Consider the following 20,652-nt stretch of genomic DNA (forward strand, 5'->3'; position numbering starts at 1 on the left):
AGCTGAAGGCACACGATTAACTGACTGAGCCACCCAGGTGCCTAACAATCTATGTCTTAACAAGACATACAGGGCCTTCTGATGCCACTGAATTTGGGAAATACTGACTTTAGGGCTGAATATAAGATCAATGAAGGATAGTTAGACATAGTAATAATTGAAGTAACAGAACCAGAAGACAATGAAATGGAATCATTGGCCGTATCAGATGTATCTCAGAAGCCATGTAAGATAAAACCTAAAAAAAAAAAAAAAGTTTATTGGGTTAAGCAGCTGCAAGGTGATTGGTTAATCTTAAAACAGTTTCAGTTGGGGGTGTCTGGCTGGCTCAGTTGGAAGAGCATGGGACTCTTGATCTTAGGGTCTTGAGCTTGAGCCCCATGTTGGGGGTAGAGATTACTTAAATATATAAATAAACTTAAAAGAAAAAAGAAACAGTTTCAGTTGAAGCAGTAGCCTGACAGCATTGGGTTCAGGAGGGAATCAGAGTAAGGAAGGAGAAATAATGAGGTGTTTTTTTCTCTGGCTGGTTGGAAGGAGAGAGAAGAGGGTAGTAGTCCTTAGGAAATAGGTTCCTCATAAGTTGAGAGGAAAAAACCAACATGGAGGTGGTGAGAGGGTAAAGATACATGTCGGTGGCATGGAGTACTGAAAGAAGGGGGAGGGAGAGGGATCCCAGACGCAAGCACTGTTTTTAGTCTTGGTTAAGAGGATTGCTTTTTCCTGTAAGACAGGAGGAGAGTTTGTTGATCAATTTGTAGGCATGGTGGAGTGGGGGAATCAGGGTGTTGAGGGAGTTCTTAGTTGTTTCTTTTTTTTCTTGGTACAATTGAAACATCAGGGAGCAGGAAATTTATAGGGTTGATTTATTAGTGGTGAAGGTTTGGAACAGTTACTTTGTGAAGCAAAAGGGACATTTAACAGGCATATTAGAAAATATCAGAGATTTAGTTGATGATAAGGCACAGTAGCTTTATATTGATTCTTTTTGGTAAATTGAAGGAGGGTATAGATACTTTTAACTTCCTCTTTGCAAGTGCCAATAAATAAACACTTATTCAAGTATAATGTTTAAGACCATCCACTTGGATTCATTCAACGAATATTTATTTAATGCCATAATTATGAAAATAATAAAAGCTAGAATTTTTGCGTGTAAGTCATGCTTACCTTTTGGTTTATCTGTAAGGTATCATGCTACAAACTGCGTTTGTATTAAATCATTTATCCCCCCATAATGGCCCTAAGGATTAGATAATATATTTTATAGATAAGGAAATTGAAACTAGAAGAGATTAAATAACTTGTTTGAGCCAAGATCACATCTGTTTCTGTCTGCTGTCAGAACCCATAACCTTCTCTGTTAGGTTATATTGACTGTGCTGAGATGGGAAAACGGATATGGTCCCTGTCCTTAATGGGCATAGTCCTTTCAGTCTTGTGCGTATGGGGGAAAGAAGAAGGGTGTTAGACATAACAAATTATCACCCAAATAAATAGGAAATGATGTATTGTGACAGGTGCTATGAGTGAAAGGAAATAGGAGACTCCAGCAGGGGAACTTCTTTTTCAGTGGGGGCCAGGGTTTGAATTCATTGTAGTAATTTTTTATTATCTTATCTTACTTTATCTTATTTTATTTTTTTAAAGATTTTATTTATTTGTCAGAGAGAGAGAGAGAGAGAGCGCACAAGCAGGGGGAGCAGCAGACAGAGGGAGAAGCAGGCTCCCAGCTAAGCAAGGAGCCCAATGTGGGACTCTATCCCAGGACCCTGGGATCATGACCTGAGCCGAAGGCAGATGCTTAACTGACTGAGCCACCCAGACATCCCCATTATAGTAATTTTTAAAAAAGATTTGTTTATTAATGAGAGAGAGAGACAGAGTGCATGTGGGAGGTGGGGAGTGAGAAGAGGGGCAGGGGGAAAGGGAGAGAGTCCTAAGCAGACTTCCTACTGAGTGCAAGCCCAGTGTGGGGCTTGATATCATGACCCCGAGATCAGGACCTGAGCCGAAACCAAGAATTGGGTGCTTAACCGACTGCGCCACCCAGGCGCCCTTATAGTAATTTTTTTTATATTGTATTTATACATCTGTGAGGGAGATAGCATGGGTTTTGGAACAGAGAGACCTGGGTTTGATTCCCATCTGTGCACTTAATGTCTCTGTGACCTTCGACAAATTGCTGAACCATCTATCTCTAAGCTTCACTTTCCTCGTCTGTAAAGAAGATATCATTGTTCCTGCCTGATTGGCAGCAGCTCATTTGGTGCCATAATGTACACTATGGGAAGTGGTAAATTAATGAAGTGGTATCTAGTCTTGGGCATGTAATAGTCCAAACCAATTTCAAAAGTAACTTTGGGAGCTGACCTATCATTTATTTTGCTAAGTATAGGGGTATTAAAATAACAACTAGTGTTTATTATCACCATTGTTTCAGAAAAGAAGACTATTTTTTTAACTTAATAAAACCTTTAAAAAAATTTTTTTTCATACATATTTTAAAATATGTATGTAAAAAATTTTTTTAAAGGTTTTATTTATTTATTTGATAGAGATATAGCGAGAGAGGGAACACAAGCAGGGGGAGTGGGAAAGGGAGAAGCAGGCCTCCTGCTGAGCAGGGAGCCCGATGTGGGGCTCGATCCCAGGACCCTGGGATCATGACCTGAGCCGAAGGCAGACACTTAATGACTGAGCCACCCAGGCGCCCCTGAAATATGTATTTTAACACCAAAAAAAAAAAAAAATGTAGGATGGTTGTGATCTCAGAATAAGGAACAGTCTTTTTCAAAATAGATATATATATTTTTTAAATTTTGTTTTATGATTATATTTTATCTTAAAGCATTTTAAAGAATGTATAATTAGGATAAATCTGATTTAGGCTGTGATGATTTTATGTATAATGAACAGATTGCATTGAAACTCTTGTGTCTTTTCTGCCATTAACAGATATGACAGTTTGTAAGTCTGTTGGCTAAAATTACTAATTGGATCCAATCTCTAAATCATTCAGATTTAATTTTATTTTTTGCTCCCTTATAAACACAGCCTAACAAAAGGGTACTGCTCAACATTGAAATAGCTATGTATGACTCCTATGTATGAGATTACATTTGAAAAGTAGTTACAACTGTCATGAAAGATTTTCCAGTTCTGAAAGGTCCTTTTTGTAAAGATTAAATCTAGTCTAACAACTTAGAAATGTTGACTTTTGAGGTATTTGTGAAGGTCATTATGATTAGAATGTAGAAGAGATATGACAGTATTATTTTTTGCTTGAATTTCTAGTTTATTTAGATACTAACACTATTCATTTCTCTCTTTTTTTTCTTTAAGGAGTATGGACATGCCCCAAAGCCAAAAACTCAAGAAAGTGAACTGAAAATCAGTGCTGTGTTTTCAGTCGGTGACAGTCCTCTTGGTAAGAAATAGAACTGTATAAGTTAATTATGATTAATATTGTTAAATTCTGGCTAGTAGAATTGAGGGAAAGTGCCTCCTCATGTAAGTTTGTTTTTCCTTAAGATAAAGCAGTACTTTTTGAACTGGGTAGCTGGTCTTGACTAGCATTTTAAAAAAGTGGAATAGAGGGGCACTTGGCTCCTCAGTCGGTGGAGTGTGTGACCCTGATCCTCAGGGTTGTGAGTTTGAGCCCCATGTTGGGTGTAGAGATTACTTAAACAAAATCTTAAAAAAAAAAAAAATATATATATATATATATATGTGTGTGTGTGTGTGTGTGTGAAGAAATAAAAAATGGGAATAGAATTAAGATTATATTAAAGTGTGATGCATGTAAAGAAACATGATTTCATGAAACTACTGTTTCAATTATTAAATTTTACACACATACACACAAAAATATATGTCTTCTGAGTTATAATGTGAAATATAGTTCTTACTATGGGTTATGGTTAAAAAAGTTTGAAAACCCCTGTTTTAGAGTATTTATTGCCTCATTAATATTGGATTTCAAGACTGAGAATTTGTCCTAAAAAATGGAGAATGTATATTTGTTTGTGTCAATACTAAAACTGTTTCCCCCCCCCTTATTTTGTATTTATAGCCCAACAGTTGACCCCAGGCTTTCAGTTTTCTCTTGCATCGTCTGGCCCAAACATATTGCTTCCTTCGGTTCCAGCCATAGCTATTCAGGTTTTTTGTTCTGGTTGTAAAAAAATGCTTTATAAAGGCCAGACTGCATATCATAAGACAGGATCTACTCAGCTTTTCTGCTCCACGCGGTGCATCACTGGATATTCTTCACCTGTCTGCATACCACCTCTTCCCAAGAAAACCTGCACAAACTGTTCAAAGTATAAAATTTTTAATTACATCCCTTTTTACTTTTCTTTTTTAGTGTGTATATAGTTTAGCTCACATATGCTATTGTTAAAAAAAGCCCAGAAGAACCAAAGATACTATTGCTACTTTAAATCTCTTTAGCATGTTTCTATGGAAATATTTAGCTGATTGAGAAATTTGCAAATTTTCAAGTTTTGTAACATTAGATAAGAGACTTGGTGTTAAAAGTGTCATCTAAACCAGCTTTCTGTCTCTTTAAGCTTAAATTTTACTATGAAAAGAAATAAACCAATTGTGGGAATTGTAGGACCACTCATATATTCTGTAATTGTAGACAGCAACCATTCACAACTATTTATCTTGAAAGTTACTGAAGTATAGAATACAGTAACAGTAGTCTTATAGTATTATATAAGTTATTTAATTCTTTAGAAGATAAAAAACTCTAAATGGTTACAAAAGTAATGTGTTTATTTCTAAAACATCCTTGTAAGTTTTTGTTGGAGGTTATTTTTGCTTTGCAGTCACACGTAGGTGCAGAGAAAGGAAGAAATGGCAACAAAGCCACATAAACTTCTTTCTTTACATGAGTATGTTTGAAAAATTTAGCATGTTCTGCCTATTCCTGTGGTAGTGTAGTTCTAGGAACACATTGTATTGTCAGTAGTCATTAATGTAGAGTGAAAAAAGTTAAGAGCTTGGTTTAGATCATGGCTCTAATCCCTTACTAGCTATATGACGTTGGGTCTAGATTTTTAACTTTCCTAAGCCTCCGTTTCTTTGTTAGTAAATAGTATCTACTTACTCAGATTTTAATGAAACAGTGTTAGCCCAGGGCTTAGCACATAACAAATGCTTAATAAGTGGGATCCTATTATTTTTAATAATAAAATTATTATTATGTATATTAACATAGAATTTATAGGCTCCTATTTTTTCTTTGGAGATAGATGACAGTTTCTTTATCTGCCTGGGTGTTGGCCTTACATATCTAAAAGTAGATCCTGTTAAAATGGAAATCTCCAACTAAAAAGAAAGAGGAATTTAAAAATATTTTACATAAATATTCAAATTAATATTCTAAAATGTTCTTCTAATACCTTACTTAAACTCTTCTAATCATTCTCATGAAACTGATTTGAAAGGGTAAATTTAGTTTTCTGTTTCTATATACTCTATTTCAACATATCAGATATCAAAATGAATTAAATTTTAAAGAACATAGCACAACTTATACATCCAAATGCATATTATTCTCTTAAAAATAGTCACTCTTGTCAGAGACATTTTACCACAGTGCTGCTCTTCTTCAAAATTTTGTTTTGATCTCTTGATTTGGCATTGCATTCAGAGCCTATGAAACATTCCTTTAGACCAAGTTAGGTGATAAATCTATCTTTATACCATGATTTTTGCAAATTGCCAAAAGTTGCTTGATGCCTTTATCAGTTGACTGTTGTAGACGAATTCAGCTGAGTCATACTCTTAAACATGATATTTGACTATAACACTGAAAAGTTGTTCTTAGAGTTCTTATAAATAAAAGAAATTAGAAGAATGTTGGAGCCATGTTTTTGGAAGATGTATGGTTTTTTTTAAGATAAATGTTAAGGTATAAGTTTCATTTGGATGCATAAGATTTAGAATGCATTTATATTTATGTGCACAGATTTCCATTAAAAAAGTCATTCTCATTGGTTTACGTATGTGTATATTATACCACTGGCAGATTCACATTATTAAATAACATTCTTTATTGCTTTGTTTTTAGTAGAAAAATCACTTTTCAAAATTAATAACTTCATCCGTGTGTAAGCATATCCACTTGATTTCCAAGAATCACTGTCCTATTTTTCAGGTTAGGTGAGTTTTAGAAAATTACAGTACTTCGTTTTTATTGTTATTCTTTGATAGTTTACCGTGGAACAGTTCTATATAATAAAGGCACAGGATGGGAGGCAGAATAGTGGAATGATTAACTCCATGGACTGTGGAATCAGACTGCCTAGAGTTTGTATTCCGGCTTCACTTCTTACCAGCTCTGTGACCTTGACAAACTATTTAACCTTTCTGATTTGGTCTCCTCATCTGTAAAGGGGGCAATTATACTTACCTCACAGAATTTTTGTGATAATTAAGTTGGATAATTTGAAAAAAGAGAACATTGGTACATACTAATTACTCAATACACATTACTATATATAATATTATTGCCATTATATTCTTTATGGCCTCTACTAGTGCTTCTAATGACCATTTCCTTTAGTTTTTTACACTGATCAGAAAAATGGCAATACTTAGCCTTTGTTTTTACTGTCAGTGCTTATTACAGCAATGAGCTCTTACAAAATAACTTGAGTTTTACAGAACGGCTCGATTATTTGTGTTCTTTCTGTCTTATTCTTAATTCCGTCTGTCCTCTGCTACCAAACCTTAATAGCTCTTTTATTTGTTCCCTTGCTCACTTCATTTATAGTTAACTTTTATATATCATGCTAACTTTTTATATTAATCTTTGGTAGTTTGTCTCTTTCCCAAATCTTGCATTTCAATTAAAAAAACCCAAAACACGTCATTCCTTGTCTCACTCATGTTTCTACTCTTGGCAACTGCTGGCTAGTAAGAGGACAAGTGTTTTGTGGTCTGGAATTTTTGGGATGGCTACTTGTTCCATTGGCTCCAGTGGATGAAACTTGGTTGGAGCTGGAAGCCTCCCTGTTTTTGTCATGAATATCTAGCTGGATATATTTTAAATATAATTTGCCCTCAAAACATCCATAAATCAGGTATCATAAACCCATGTTATACACAAAAAATTGAGAGAGTAATTACTTTACTCATTGTCACTCAGCTAAGTAACAGAACTAGTCCTCAAACTCAGGGTTCCAGACGCCTTATCCCAGGCCAGCTGTTTTCTCCTATGCAGTAGCTGCCCTTAGTAAATGTAGTTATTTTAGTTCACAGTGAGTAAGAAATTACAGTTATGAAGTACACATTTCATTTTGCCTTTGTTATTTATTTTTAGAGACATTTTAAATCCAAAGGATGCGATCACAACCCGATTTGAAAATTCTTCTCCTAGCAAAGATTTCTGCAGCCAATCATGTCTTTCTTCTTACGAGCTAAAGAAAAAACCTGTTGTCACCATATATACCAATAGCATTTCAACCAAGTGCAGTATGTGTCAGAAGAATGCCGACGTAAGTCACATTGTACCTTTTGGGATTCTGCTCAAAGATCTGAGATTTTTGATTGGCTTTGCTGATTTTGGATGTGTATGTGTTTTTATTTCCTAGATTCGATTTGAAGTTAAGTATCAAAATGTGGTGCATGGTCTTTGTAGTGATGCCTGTTTTTCAAAATTTCACTCCGCCAACAACCTCACCATGAACTGTTGCGAGAACTGTGGAAGCTACTGCTATAGTAGCTCCGGCCCGTGCCAGTCCCAGAAGGTTTTTAGTTCAACAAGTGTCACAGCGTATAAGCAGGTATGAAGATCTGTCTGTCACACATAGTTAGGCTCACTCCTTCCAGGGTGGCCCTGCAGGGATGAAATGCAAAATAAACAAAATCAGTTGATCTTGGTGTATGAGTTCCCTTGCAGAAAAGTGGGATAGCTTCTGGTGGTGTAAGTGTTGATTGTGGTAGTGAGATGATACAGGTGAACCAGATCATGGTCAGGAATTCACAAATGGAATTTCATGTTTTGCGAGGAGTCTGAAATATTTTGTGATATAGTGATAAGTGAAGAAAGCCCCATATTAATTGTAAATAAACCATGACCAGTTATAGATGATAAAAATTAGTGGATCTAAAGCATATCTTTTTCCTTTTAGAAAATATATTTTCTGGGGCGCCTGAGTGGCTCAGTTGGTTAAGCATCTGCCTTTGGCTCAGGTCATGATCTTAGGGTCCTGGGATTGAGCCCTGCATCAGGCTCACTGCTCAGCAGAGAATCTGCTTCTCCCACTCCCTTGGCCTGTCTCCCCAACTTGTGCACATACTCTCTCTCTCTCTCTCTCTCTCTCTGAAATAAATAAAATCTTTTTTTTTTTTTTAAGATTTTACTTATTTATTTGAGAGAGAAAGAATGAGAGAAAGAGAGCACATGGGGGGGAGGGTCAGAGGCCCTTCTTTTTTTAATTTAAATTCAATTAATTAACATATAGTGTATTATAGTTTCAGAGGTAGAGTTCAGTGATTTATCAGTCTTATGTAATACCTAGTGCTCATTACACCACGTTCCCTCCTTAATGTCCATCACCCAGTTACCCCTTTCCCCTAACCACCTCCCCTCTAGCAACCCTCAGTTTGTTTCTTTTTTTTTCTTTCAAGATTTTATTTATTTGACCAGAGACACAGCGAGAGAGGGAACACAAGCAGAGGGAGTGGGAGAGGGAGAAGCAGGCTTCCCGCTGAGCAGGGAGCCGGATGCAGGGCTCGATCCCAGGGTCCTGGGATCATGACCTGAGCCGAAGGGAGATGCTTAACACCTGAGTCACCCAAGCGCCCCAACCCTCAGTTTGATTCTTATGATTAAAAGTCTCTTATGTTTGTTTCCTTCTCTGATTTTGTCTTGTTTTATTTTTCCCTCCCTTCCCCTATGATCATCTGTTTTGTTTATTAACTTCCATGTATGAGTGAGATTATATAATAATTGTCTTTCTCTGATTGACTTATTTTACTTAGCATAATACCCTATAGTTCCATCCATGTCTTGCAAATAGCAAGATTTCATTTTTTTTTTAAAGATTTTATTTATTTATTTGACAGAGAGAGAGATGGCGAGAGCAGGAACACAAGCGGGGGGCGTGGGAGAGGGAGAAGCAGGCTTTCCACCGAGTCGGGAGCCCGATGTGGGACTCGATCCCAGGACCCTGGGATCATGACCTGAGCCGAAGGCAGACGCTTAATGACTGAGCCACCCAGGCGCCCCTGTTCTCCAACATTTTAAAGATTGATTAATTGATTGATTGATTTATCAGAGAGCGAGAGAGCACAAGCAGGGGGAGCAGCAGAGGGAGAGGGCTCCTACTGAGCAAGGAGCCAGATGTAGGGCTTGATCCCAGGACCCTGGGATCGTGACTTGAGCCAAAGGCAGACGCTTAACGACTGAGCCACCCAGGCACCCCGAGATTTCATTTTTTGATGGCTGAGTAATATTCCATTATACATATATGTATGTGTGTGTGTGTATATATTTACACACACACACATACATATACACACCACATCTTTATCCATTCATCTGTCAGTGGACATCTGGGCTTTTCCCATAGTTTTGCTGTTGTAAACATTGCTGCTATAAACATTGGGGTGCAGGTGCCCCTTCGGATAACTACATTTGTATCTTTGGGGTAAATACCTACCCCATATAACTTCTCATTTAGAGACTTTATGTTGTGTCAGTGACAGTATAGGGTAGTGGTTAGTCTGGAACTTTGGAGTGAGATGAAATGTTTGATCTCCTACTTTTCTGTATGTTTGTTAATTGAATTATAATTAATTTAACCTTTTTGTTAATATAATTTCGTAAAGTATCTCACTGTGTTGAAAGGATTGTTTGATACAGTATATAAGTTATTTAGCATAGGGCCTAGCTCATGGCAAGCACTGAATAAATAAATATTGGTAATTTATATAAATGGTAGACATTATTATTATTGTTTCTTAAAACATGAGTAAAGTTACAGGCAGATTTTATTGTGAACTCAGCTTGAAAAACAGGTAGTTCTTTAAGATCTCTTAATATACATTGAACATCATCTCTGTTTCCTCCTGCGGAAGAGTCTTACTGGTTAAGTAACCTTAAAGGTGGTAGATGATTTTTTAGATTGATGTCCAAGATCTGGTGAGGATCGCCTTTTGATTCATGGATTACCTGGTCATCCTTGATTATTTGTACTGAAAAAAGTGCATTACAAATACCAAATTAATTACTTTTAATGTGTTTTGTTGTTAATATACATGAGTAGTTACTAATTTTCTTCAGTTTCATTTTATTTTTGTCTGAAAGAACTTATTTTTCCCACATCCCAACTTTGAGAAAAATCTATAGAGTGGCCTCATAATCATGTCAAATATTTCAGCCAAAGGCAGTCTTTGTAGGAAGGTTTTCTTTTTTCTTTTCTTATACAACTTGTATGCTTGTGCTAGGTATCTAAATGTTATTTTATTTTCTTGATAGAATTCAGCTCAAACTCCTCCATATGCCTTGGGGAAATCATTGAGGCCCTCAGCTGAAATGATTGAGACTACCAATGACTCAGGAAAAACTGAGCTTTTCTGCTCTATTAATTGCTTATCTGCTTACAGAGTTAAGACAGTTATTTCTTCAGGTAATGTTTAAATTCAATAAATTTATAGATTTAGTAACTATTGAAGAACAATGTAGCTGCTTTTCTTTCATTTTGTTACAAACCAAATTTATCTATGTGGTTAAATTGAGACCCAGGATTTAGTTTCTGAGAACTCATTTTTAAGTGAAAATAGTTTTTCACTGATTTTCTTGGTTGAGGTATTTATTTTGTAGTTTCTATGTGAAAAGAAAGACCAAAAAAAAAAAAATCACTTGTAAGTTCTAAATTTTTGTGTAAGTAGGTCTTCACTGCGATTAGTTGCATTTAGCACAGATTATTGTAAAGTTCCTTGATTTTAGTTTTGTATATTACTATTTTTTAATCCTTCAAATACACTTTTGGATCATTTGTTCATCTATGTAGCTTATTCATTGGTTTTTATTTTTTGTTACCAAGGTGTCCAGGTTTCATGTCATAGTTGTAAAACCTCAGCGATCCCTCAGTACCACCTCGCCATGTCCAATGGAACCATATACAGCTTTTGCAGCTCCAGTTGTGTGGTGGCTTTCCAGGTATGATCTAAGGTAGTATTTCACCTGAGGTTCTTTTAGGCATTGGTCTATGGCAATATGTTAACTGCTGAAAGTCTGTATTTACAAAAGATTAAATTTAAGTTAGAAAAAGATTCTGTTCAACTCTGGTCCCCAAAGTCATTTCTGCAAAATGTCTCAGCCAGGTATTGAGCCTCAGTGCCATCTTCCCTATTCAGGGTCCCCACATAAACTCCCCTTCCCTCCCACTTTTGCCTTTGGTTCTCTCCCTTTCAAAAGGATGGAAACTTAAGATATGATTCAGATAAGTCCTCATGTGTCCCTTCCTGTCATCCTGGGCCAAATGTGATGACTCCGGGCATGAAATTGTAAGCCTCCATTTACTTGTCTCATTTGTTCCTCACTCTCTGAGACAGATGGAGAAAGTATAGTTTAGTGACCCTCTGGGGTAGCAAGATGCCTGATAAAATGTCCCTGGTACCAGGGCAAAAGAGACCACTGGTGGCCACCATGCTCGTCATGGCCATCAGAGGCTAGTTGGTGATGGGCATGCCAATGGAGGGGTATTTTGAGGGAAAGAAGGGGTCTGCTTTAGTTTATTACAGCCTTGTATTAGAATTGTCTGGGAAGCCCAAATTCCAGTCCTTAACCTTATAATGTTGCATTTCTCAGTCCTTCTATTCTGGAAGTATGCCATTTAAACTCTTCCTGTGAAGTACTTTATAAAGTGTTAAGGAAATGTTTGTGGGGGCATTAATTTATTAAAACAAGAAAACAGAAATTACCCAAGTCATGTTACTTCTCAGTTGCTAAAATCTTTGCCTTATTTGTGTTCTTCCAGAATGTATTTAACAAGCCCAAAGGAACAAACACTTCAGCGGCACCCCCATCTCAGGGCCAAGTGGTTGTAAGCCCACCCTCTGGGTCAGCAGTGTCAGCTACAGGAGGTAACACCTCTGCTGGTTCCGGTTCCGGTCCCACCGGCTCCATCAGCAGCTCTGCCTCTGCCACAGCCGGTTTCCAGCCTCTTGCTGCCCCATCCCAAGTTGCTGTAGCTCGGACACTTGTTAAACTCAAGTGTCAACACTGTAGCCATCTGTTTGCCACAAAACCAGAACTCCTTTTCTACAAGGTAAAGAGAAATCATGAAAGGGATGGAATATAAATGTATCCATCAGAAGCATTTGTCTTTTCATCTTTGACAGTCACTTAATTTGCTTTAAAATGAGGAGAATGATTTCTTAAAGCAACTGTTTAATTGGATCTTAATGACTTTTTTTTTTTCTCTGCAGGGTAAAATGTTTCTGTTTTGTGGCAAGACTTGCTCTGATGAATACAAAAAGAAAAATAAAGTTATGGCAATGTGTGACTACTGTAAATTGCAGAAAATTATAAAGGAGACTGTCCGATTCTCAGGGGTTGATAAGCCATTCTGTAGTGAAGGTAAAGAAAGCAAGCCAGTTCAGTTTTATCCACAGAGCATGTTGTTGTTACAAAGTAATTCACGCTGAGTTGAGCCACTAATCTATAATTTTCAAGTAGTTTTGTTTTATGAGGTATAATTTGAGGCTTTTTTCTTGAGTTGATGCTTAATTCACTGTTTTTATACTTAAGTCACTTTAAAGTCTATACTTCTAAATGTTAACAATCTCAATAAAGAAAAACTTGAAAAAAATTTTTTTAAAGATTTATTTTAGAGATAGAGAGCACATGGCGGGGGGGGGCAGAGGAAAAGAGAGTCTTAAGCAGATTGCACGCTGGGCACGGAGCCTGATGTGGGGCTCGATCCCATGACCCTGAGAGCATGACCTGAGCTGAAACCAAGAGTTGGATGCTCAACTGACTGTGCCACCCAGGCGCCCTGAAAAAGATTTTAAATATTGTAATATATTTGTGATCATGATGGGCTTGTTGTGATGTTTTAAATTACAGTAATCTTAAATAAATTGCCTTAAAGCTCAAAAAAGACTTTTGAAAGATAATTAGGTCAATGATATTAGTATAGAGTGTAAAAAATCTCTTTATAAGTTTAGCAATGACTTGAGAGATCTTTCTGTTCTTGCATCCACTTGTAAATAGGGTACTTAAGCAATTACTGCTTCTTGGCTTAAGAAACTTTTATATCTCTAATGTTTCTGAATATAGATGGCCTAATATTTAGAGTATATGTAAAAGGTGATACGAGTTTGTTTTGTGAATATAGAGATTATCCTTGCCCCTATCCTAGAAGCAAATAATTGTGTCAAGTATGTAGAAATTAGCTTAGCTGGTACCTGAGACTGTGGAAACTCATTTTATCTCCTTCAGGTTAATATAAGTTTGATGTTTGTTCCTTTCATCCCTTCTGGTTCTCAGTTTGCAAATTCCTCTCTGCCCGTGACTTTGGAGAACGATGGGGAAATTACTGTAAGATGTGCAGTTATTGCTCACAGACATCCCCTAATTTGGTAGAAAATCGATTGGAGGGCAAGTTAGAAGAGTTTTGTTGTGAAGATTGCATGTCCAAATTTACAGTTTTGTTTTATCAGGTAAATGTAACATACCTTTTTGGCTTTCTGAAGTTAGTACAAATTATTTTCTTAAAATATCTTTGGATCATGTGAAGTAAAATTTACTGTTTAGAACTGGGTTAAAATAAATTATGGGCTCCTAAAGCAAAGTTCAACTGAATATAAATATGAAATTTTGGGGGTAAAGAGTATAGGATTTCTGGAGACTTTGTTGTTGTTTGAACATATATTCCTTTTATTTTTATATTTTGCTTTCTCTTGAGGCATATTTACCTTATTTATAACTGAGTTCTCTTAAGTTAGAACCTTATGTAGTTATGTTGCGTTAAGTGGCTCTCTCATTCAGAAGGTTACTGTGATGAACTAGAAGTCAGACCTTGTTCTCACTTAATAGGTTAAATGACTGTGACTGACCTCCTTACCCACTACCTTTTAAAAAAATTACTTTTTTGAAAGGCTAACTGTGAAAGCTAAAATTAATTGAACCACTAATACACACCTAGTGTTTCATAAGTGTTGTTTTATTTAATCCTCACTACGATCCTTAGAGGTAGGTATATTACTACCAGTTTATAAATAAAGTAAAAGAGCAAGATCCAAGGAGGTTAAGTAATATACCCTTCAAGAAGCTGGTAGGTGATAGCTAGACAGCACCTATAAATACTTGAGTGAAACCATCTGGTGTTTTTGTCTACCTACCCTCTAAAATATAATCTTCTTCGTGGAGAAGTATGTCTTTATCACAACTATATGACCAGGAAACTATCTCAGTGCTCAAGACAAAGGATACCTAATTAAATATTTTTTGAATGAATCAGTGTCTTTACAACTCCAAAGTCCATATTCTTTCTACTACATTATGCTGCTTCTTAACCTCTTAAAAGTAGAACCTACCTCTAAATTCCTTCATCAGTAATTTTGAAAATGGGAGATCAATTTTTATATTCTATATATTGAGGACATTATGTGGAAACAAATAATTAAGTATATCTATTTTTAACCACATTATTTTAAACCCTATATTTTGTGATTGCACCTGACTTATACATCCTGTTTTCATAGTGCCTTCTGGTTTTATGACTAACGTTATCTTTTCATTATTTTGTGGTTTTAAGCCTATCCTGCCTTACATTTCTTTCTCAGATGGCCAAGTGCGATGGCTGTAAACGACAGGGTAAGCTAAGTGAGTCCATAAAATGGCGAGGAAACATCAAGCATTTCTGTAACTTATTTTGTGTCTTGGAGTTTTGTCATCGGCAAATTATGAATGACCCTCTTTCACAAAATAAAGGTAAAATTAAACTTGGCTAACAGGATCTTTATGTCAGTGCGAGGATATGCTATTAGCACAGACAGTTGTAATAAAAACAAAATTTTACTGGATACAAATAGCCTGGATTTCCTTAAATTTTCCTGTAAGAATTCTTAAAGCTTGCCCTTCAGGGAAGGTTAATCCTGATGCTTTTTGCTATCATAATCAAACACACCAAGGAATCAATAAATGTTATGATAAGCACTAGTTTTATCGGAAAGTTAGATTTGATTGCTTTTGGTTGAATTTATCTATACATAAATAACTTCCACTAAGAGATATATGTTATTCAGTTAATAAACTAGAAAAAAGAATAGAAAATCAGGGCAAACAAAGGGAGAGGATATAAGTATGTTAATACAGTTTCTGTGATTGGCATAAGATTTGATCCAGAGCTTGCTTGTAGCCAAGGAAAAAAGGACCAACACATTAATTATATCAGAAAAAATAAAGTAGACCAGTTCTTCATAGGTAACAAAGTTTTGTTGGCTAAGAATAAAATAATTTTGCAAGTAGGACAGCTAATATGGTCAAAATATCCAGATGAATAGATATATATGTGGCATGTTCTTATAGTAGTTCCTTGAAGGAGTACTTCTCTGAGTTAGTTTCAAAACATTTGGTATTATGCTCTCTGATCAAAGCCTGGAGTGCTGTTGAATTGACAGAATCCATGTGCTTTGTCCTTACAGTCTGGCCCTTGTCTGCCTTTTGCAGTCTTATTGATCATCACCTTAATCACATATGCCACGTGCCAATCTTTTATGTCATCATCTATTCCCTAAGACCAGTCAGGTCAGTGGTAGAATTTTCATTTTGTAATATGGGTTGGCAAAAAAACAGTGGATGGACAGGCGCCTCACCAACTTATTTACAAAAATTATCATGTTAAATTTTTATTGGAAGCAAGCTTAGGTGGAGGAGTTTTAATAGTCACTAATAGAAAAGACCAGTTGATTCTGAAGCTAATACCTATATTTTAACTGTTAAGTAGCATTTGAAGTTTATAATTTTAGAGAATCAGCTTGTCTTTAAGTCCTAACGAATGTTAATTGACCAGAACCACTCTTTATACAGAGTTAGATATTTGCCCGGCTCCTTGAAAACTTAGTTGTTAAAAAGGGTTTATTTTGTGTGTAACCTTTTTGTTTATACTAGGTCTTACCTTTTTATTTTAATCAGTAAATATTTATAAGGCACAGACTGCTTCAGTGGAGCTCCCTTCTGCAAGGAAAAATACAACACCAGTTATAACCAGTGTGGTGTCATTGGCAAAAATATCTCCTACCCAGCCTACAGGGAACACTAACAGTGTTTTAAAAGGTATGACTTGATATAAAGGTATTTGGTTAGACTGTAGAGGAGAGTGCTGTCTAGTCTAAGTAGCTCTTGTTGCTAATATTTACATTTATATTTATGTAAGGAAACATGCCCCTTTTTCTCAGAGGGAAGTGGGTAGCAAGTAGGTTGGCCTGGGTAGGGAAGGAAGTGGCATGTATAGTTTATTTTTTTAAGAACCTAAGTGATTTTAATATACTTGCCTTTATCACTGGAGATTCTAAATACAGCTGGATGAGACTGAGGCCCAAGAATCTTTACTTTTACCAAGCATCCCAGGTGATATTGATGCCCAGTTTCCTTGGACCATTTTTTGTGAAATCCTGGACTAGACTCTGGCCCACCTTAGTAAGAGGAAAGTAATTTCTTGGTCTCAGTGTTTACATCTGTATATTCCGGGGATAATGTGTGTTTTAATTTTATTACAGGTGCAGTTACTAAAGACGCAGCAAAGATCATCGAAGATGTAAGTTTTATTGTTAATATTTTTCCTCATAATGCCACTTGTGTTTATTTTCATTTTGGATGTAGCATTCTAATATGTACCTGAATATATTTCTGTTTGCAGGTTAGTCTTTAAAAAAAGAGTAATAATCTATCATGTACTAATTTTGTTTTGAGATCTTAAAGTTACATCATTAATAAGAATGCGTTTCTGATTTATTTCATTGTGTTCTGTCTCCTTAATTTCTTTAAATACCTGTTAATTCCATCTGGTTACTACATTCAAGTATGTTTCTTTAAGACTTGAAAGTCTCTTGGGGGCGCCTGGGTGGCTCAGTCAGTTAAAGTGTCCTGACTTTTGATTTCAGCTCAGGTCTTGATCTCAGGATTCAAGCCCTGTGTTGGGCTCCATGCTGGGTGTGGGCCCTACTTAAAGAAAGAAAGAGAGAAAGAGAGAAAGTCTCTTGAAAAAATTCAGTGTAGTGTTGTTTTGTGCATCTTCAAATTATGTGAGGCTGAAAATAGTGCAAAGTAAAAATACATTTAAATTCCCACTTTATGTCTCAAATTTGAAATATTGTGAAACTTTCCAAAATTAAAAAAAATATTTTGAAGAAATGCATAATTTCAAGTCTGGCAGGCCGAAGGATCGCAGACTGTGTCGTTGTCTGTGTCTTGTGTTAGCAGGAAACAAAATTCCCATCGTCCTTTATCAATATCGTATGAACCTAATGTATCAGATCTTGGGTTAATATTTTTGGTGACTGTTTCTGGCTGTTCTCTTAACATTTGCTTTTGGTACAATTACAAATATTTTTATATATCATGTAACATTGTCATTCAGATTCATTAAGTAGTGGTGCTAGTGCTGAAAAGTGTGCCCAAATTCAGTATCTTTGGAACAGAAATTAGATATTGTAAAGCTCCATGATGAAGGCCAGGCCTTGGCTGTGAACCCCCGTGCTGTTCATTTAGGAGAGTGAAACCTGCAGAATATTAGAGATAATGCTCAAAAAAACAAAAGCAGCATTAAAGAAGGCACGTTATTTAGTTCGCATGGAAATATCTTATAACCAGGAAAAAAATAATGGGATAAATGGGAAAAAATCCTGGCAACACAGCTGCAAGATCAGGGCTGCCATAATGCGCCCCTAAGGCCAAGCCATCACCTGTGCTAAAGCTTGAAGTGTTTTGATGACTTGAAAGGAAGTGAAAGTGAGACAAAAAGGTTTACATGGCTGGCTTTCCAATTTTAAAGCCTACTGAGGTCGTAAGAAGCTGTATCTGCTAACTGAAGCTATCAAAAACATTTCAGTTTTACCATAATCTAAAGAGGCTTTAACTTGGAAGACAGCCTCATACCTAATAAAGAATCTGTGAAAGTGGTAAAGAAGGTGAATTTGTGCAAGGTTGGTGAAGGGGATGTTGACATTTTGCTTGGGTTGTTCTCCATGGATTAATAAAGGAAGACTTGCTAGAATTAGAAAAACAGGGCCCCAGCAGTTAGCCTGGGCCTTCAGCACAACAGCTAACAGTGAAGTAACTGGCATATGCTTTTAACCATATTCCAGCAACAATTGCTATTATTAAAGGAAATGATCCAAATGTGGATTGCTGTTTCATGGTGGCAAGGTGAAAAATGGACAGTGTGTTTGCATATCAAAAAACCTTCAGTGAAAAAAAAAATCTTCAGTGAAAAAAAAAATTAAAGAACCAGCTTCATTAGATCCATTCGTTAGCAGACGTCTTTCAAGGACTCAGACTGGCCTTCCCCATGATGTGGAGAGAGAGCTTCTAATTTGATACTTTTTTTTTAAAAGATTTTTTAAATTATTTATTTATTTGACAGAGAGAGACACAGCGAGAGAGGGAACACAAGCAGGGGGAGTGGGTGAGGGAGAAGCAGGCTTCCCGTGGAGCAGGGAGCCTGATGTAGGGCTCGATCCCAGGACCCTGGGATCATGACCTGAGCTGAACGCAGATGCCCAATGACTGAGCCACCCAGGCACCCCCTAATTTGATACTTTTTAACTCTCCCCTTACTTGTGTTGTTAGAAGATGATAATGATAACTTCTAGTTAATTATTTTCGGGTGGAATACTACATTAGGTAATGAAATACCATTAAGTTAACTTTGTATTTAGTATATTATGTATTTTACATTATATTATATTTTAAAATTACATGATCAATAAATTGCTTTGTTCCAGAATTAATAATTCTGTTATTACCTATATAACTATATAATTAATTATGGTATTAATGTAGTATGTTTTATACTATACTAATATACTATGCTTAATACGTTATTAGTATCTATTATAAAAGTATTCTATGGGGCGCCTGGGTGGCTCAGTTAAGCCACTACTTTCTGCTCAGGTCATGATCCTGGGGGCCTGGGATCGAATTCCGCATCCATCTCCTTGCTCAGCGGGGAGCCTGCTTCTCCCTCTGCCTGCTGCCCCTCTGCTTGTGCATTCTCTCTCTCTCTCTCTCTGACAAATGAAAATTTTTTAAAATTAAAAAAAAATTTAGGAGCGCATGAGTGGCTCACTTGGTTAAGCGTCTGCCTTCGGCTCAGGTCATGATCGAGCCCCGCATCGGGCTCCCTGCTCAGCAGAGAGCCTGCTTATCCCTCTCCCTCTGCTTGCCATTCTGACTATCTGTGCTCTCTCTCTGTCTCTCTGTCAAATAAATAAATAAAATCTTTTAAAAAAAATTAAAAAAAAAATAAAAAGTGTCTGCCTTCAGCTCAGGTCATGATCTCAGGGTCCTGGGATCGAGCCCCTTCTGGGGTTCCCTGCTTGGCGGGGAGTCTCTTTGTCCCTCTCCCTCTGCCCCTCCCCACCTCTCAGGTATACTCTCTCTCTCTCTCTCTCTCTTAAATAAATAAATGAAATCTTTAAAAAAAAAGCATTCTATATTGGTTGTAGATTTATGTATTCTGAGAATGCATCCCTCCTCTATATGTATGGGACAGTTAGTTTTGAATTATTCAGGGTTTTCAGGAATACATCTCTCATATTAAATATGACTGCCCTATATTTTTCCCTATGTGGAGTACCTCTATAATTCACCAGTCATTTAAACTGTGTTGTAGAATAGCTCTGATTAATATTTTCAGTTTAGTCTATAGCAAGTATAGTAATAAATAATGTAGTACTCTTACAATGTTTAAAAACCTGACAGTTTTAGAATCTTTTCTTTGTTTCTCTGGGACTTTAGTGTGAATCTCCTTCAAGTTATTTAAATAGTCTTAAATTTCAGGGAAAGGTGAGATACAGTAAAGTACAAAGAAGAAAATCTGCAAACGTCAGTAAACTTTCTATAAAGATCTAGGTAGTAAATGTTTTAGACTTTGCAGGCCATACAGACTCTGTTGCAACTCATCTCTCCTGTTGTAGTACAGAAGTAGCCATAGGCAATCCATAAATGAGTGAGTGGCTGTGTTCCAATAAAATTATATTTACAGAAACAGGTAGTGGGCTGGACTTGGTCCACGCCATACTTTGCCAAATCCTGCTTTACTGTATTCCCACCACTGAGAATTAACCATTGTTAGATTGGGCTTATTTGCTTAGTTTTTTTCCTCCTAATTTTTTTCTTTTAAAATATAGGTTTCTTTTTAAAAGATTTATTTATTTATTTTAGAGAGAGAGAGAGAGAGTGCAGGGGGGAAGGGCAGAGGGAGAGGGAGAGAGAGAATCTCAAGCAGACTCCCCGCTGAGTAATTCCATGACCCCGAGATCATGACCTGAGCCGAAATCAAGAGTCAGAAGCTCAACTGACTGAGCCACCCAGGGGCCCCTAAGTTTTTTTTCTTTAATTGAAGTATAATTGATGTACAGTATCCTATTAGTTTCAGGAGTATATCAGTACATCAT

At 36.5% G+C, this 20,652-nt stretch overlaps 1 protein-coding gene across 3 annotated transcripts in view; it reads left to right on the forward strand.

Moving 5' to 3' along the window:
* Positions 1-20,652, forward strand: part of ZMYM6 (zinc finger MYM-type containing 6) — a 43,352-nt gene that overhangs the window by 7,159 nt on the left and 15,541 nt on the right. For all 3 annotated transcript variants that reach the window (XM_028113854.2, XM_028113856.2, XM_028113853.2), the window contains 12 exons: positions 3,346-3,430; positions 4,076-4,325; positions 7,340-7,514; positions 7,611-7,802; positions 10,502-10,652; positions 11,070-11,185; positions 12,006-12,296; positions 12,457-12,607; positions 13,520-13,692; positions 14,818-14,965; positions 16,169-16,309; positions 16,753-16,790. In XM_028113854.2, coding sequence (XP_027969655.1) covers positions 3,346-3,430; positions 4,076-4,325; positions 7,340-7,514; positions 7,611-7,802; positions 10,502-10,652; positions 11,070-11,185; positions 12,006-12,296; positions 12,457-12,607; positions 13,520-13,692; positions 14,818-14,965; positions 16,169-16,309; positions 16,753-16,790 — 1,911 coding nt within the window. The remainder of the gene's footprint in view (positions 1-3,345; positions 3,431-4,075; positions 4,326-7,339; positions 7,515-7,610; positions 7,803-10,501; positions 10,653-11,069; positions 11,186-12,005; positions 12,297-12,456; positions 12,608-13,519; positions 13,693-14,817; positions 14,966-16,168; positions 16,310-16,752; positions 16,791-20,652) is intronic.

This window comes from Eumetopias jubatus, unplaced genomic scaffold, assembly GCF_037043125.1.
Source record: "Eumetopias jubatus isolate StellerSeaLion01/CBP00866 unplaced genomic scaffold, mEumJub1_p1.0 scaffold_4, whole genome shotgun sequence".
Classification (NCBI taxonomy): Eukaryota; Metazoa; Chordata; class Mammalia; order Carnivora; family Otariidae; genus Eumetopias; species Eumetopias jubatus.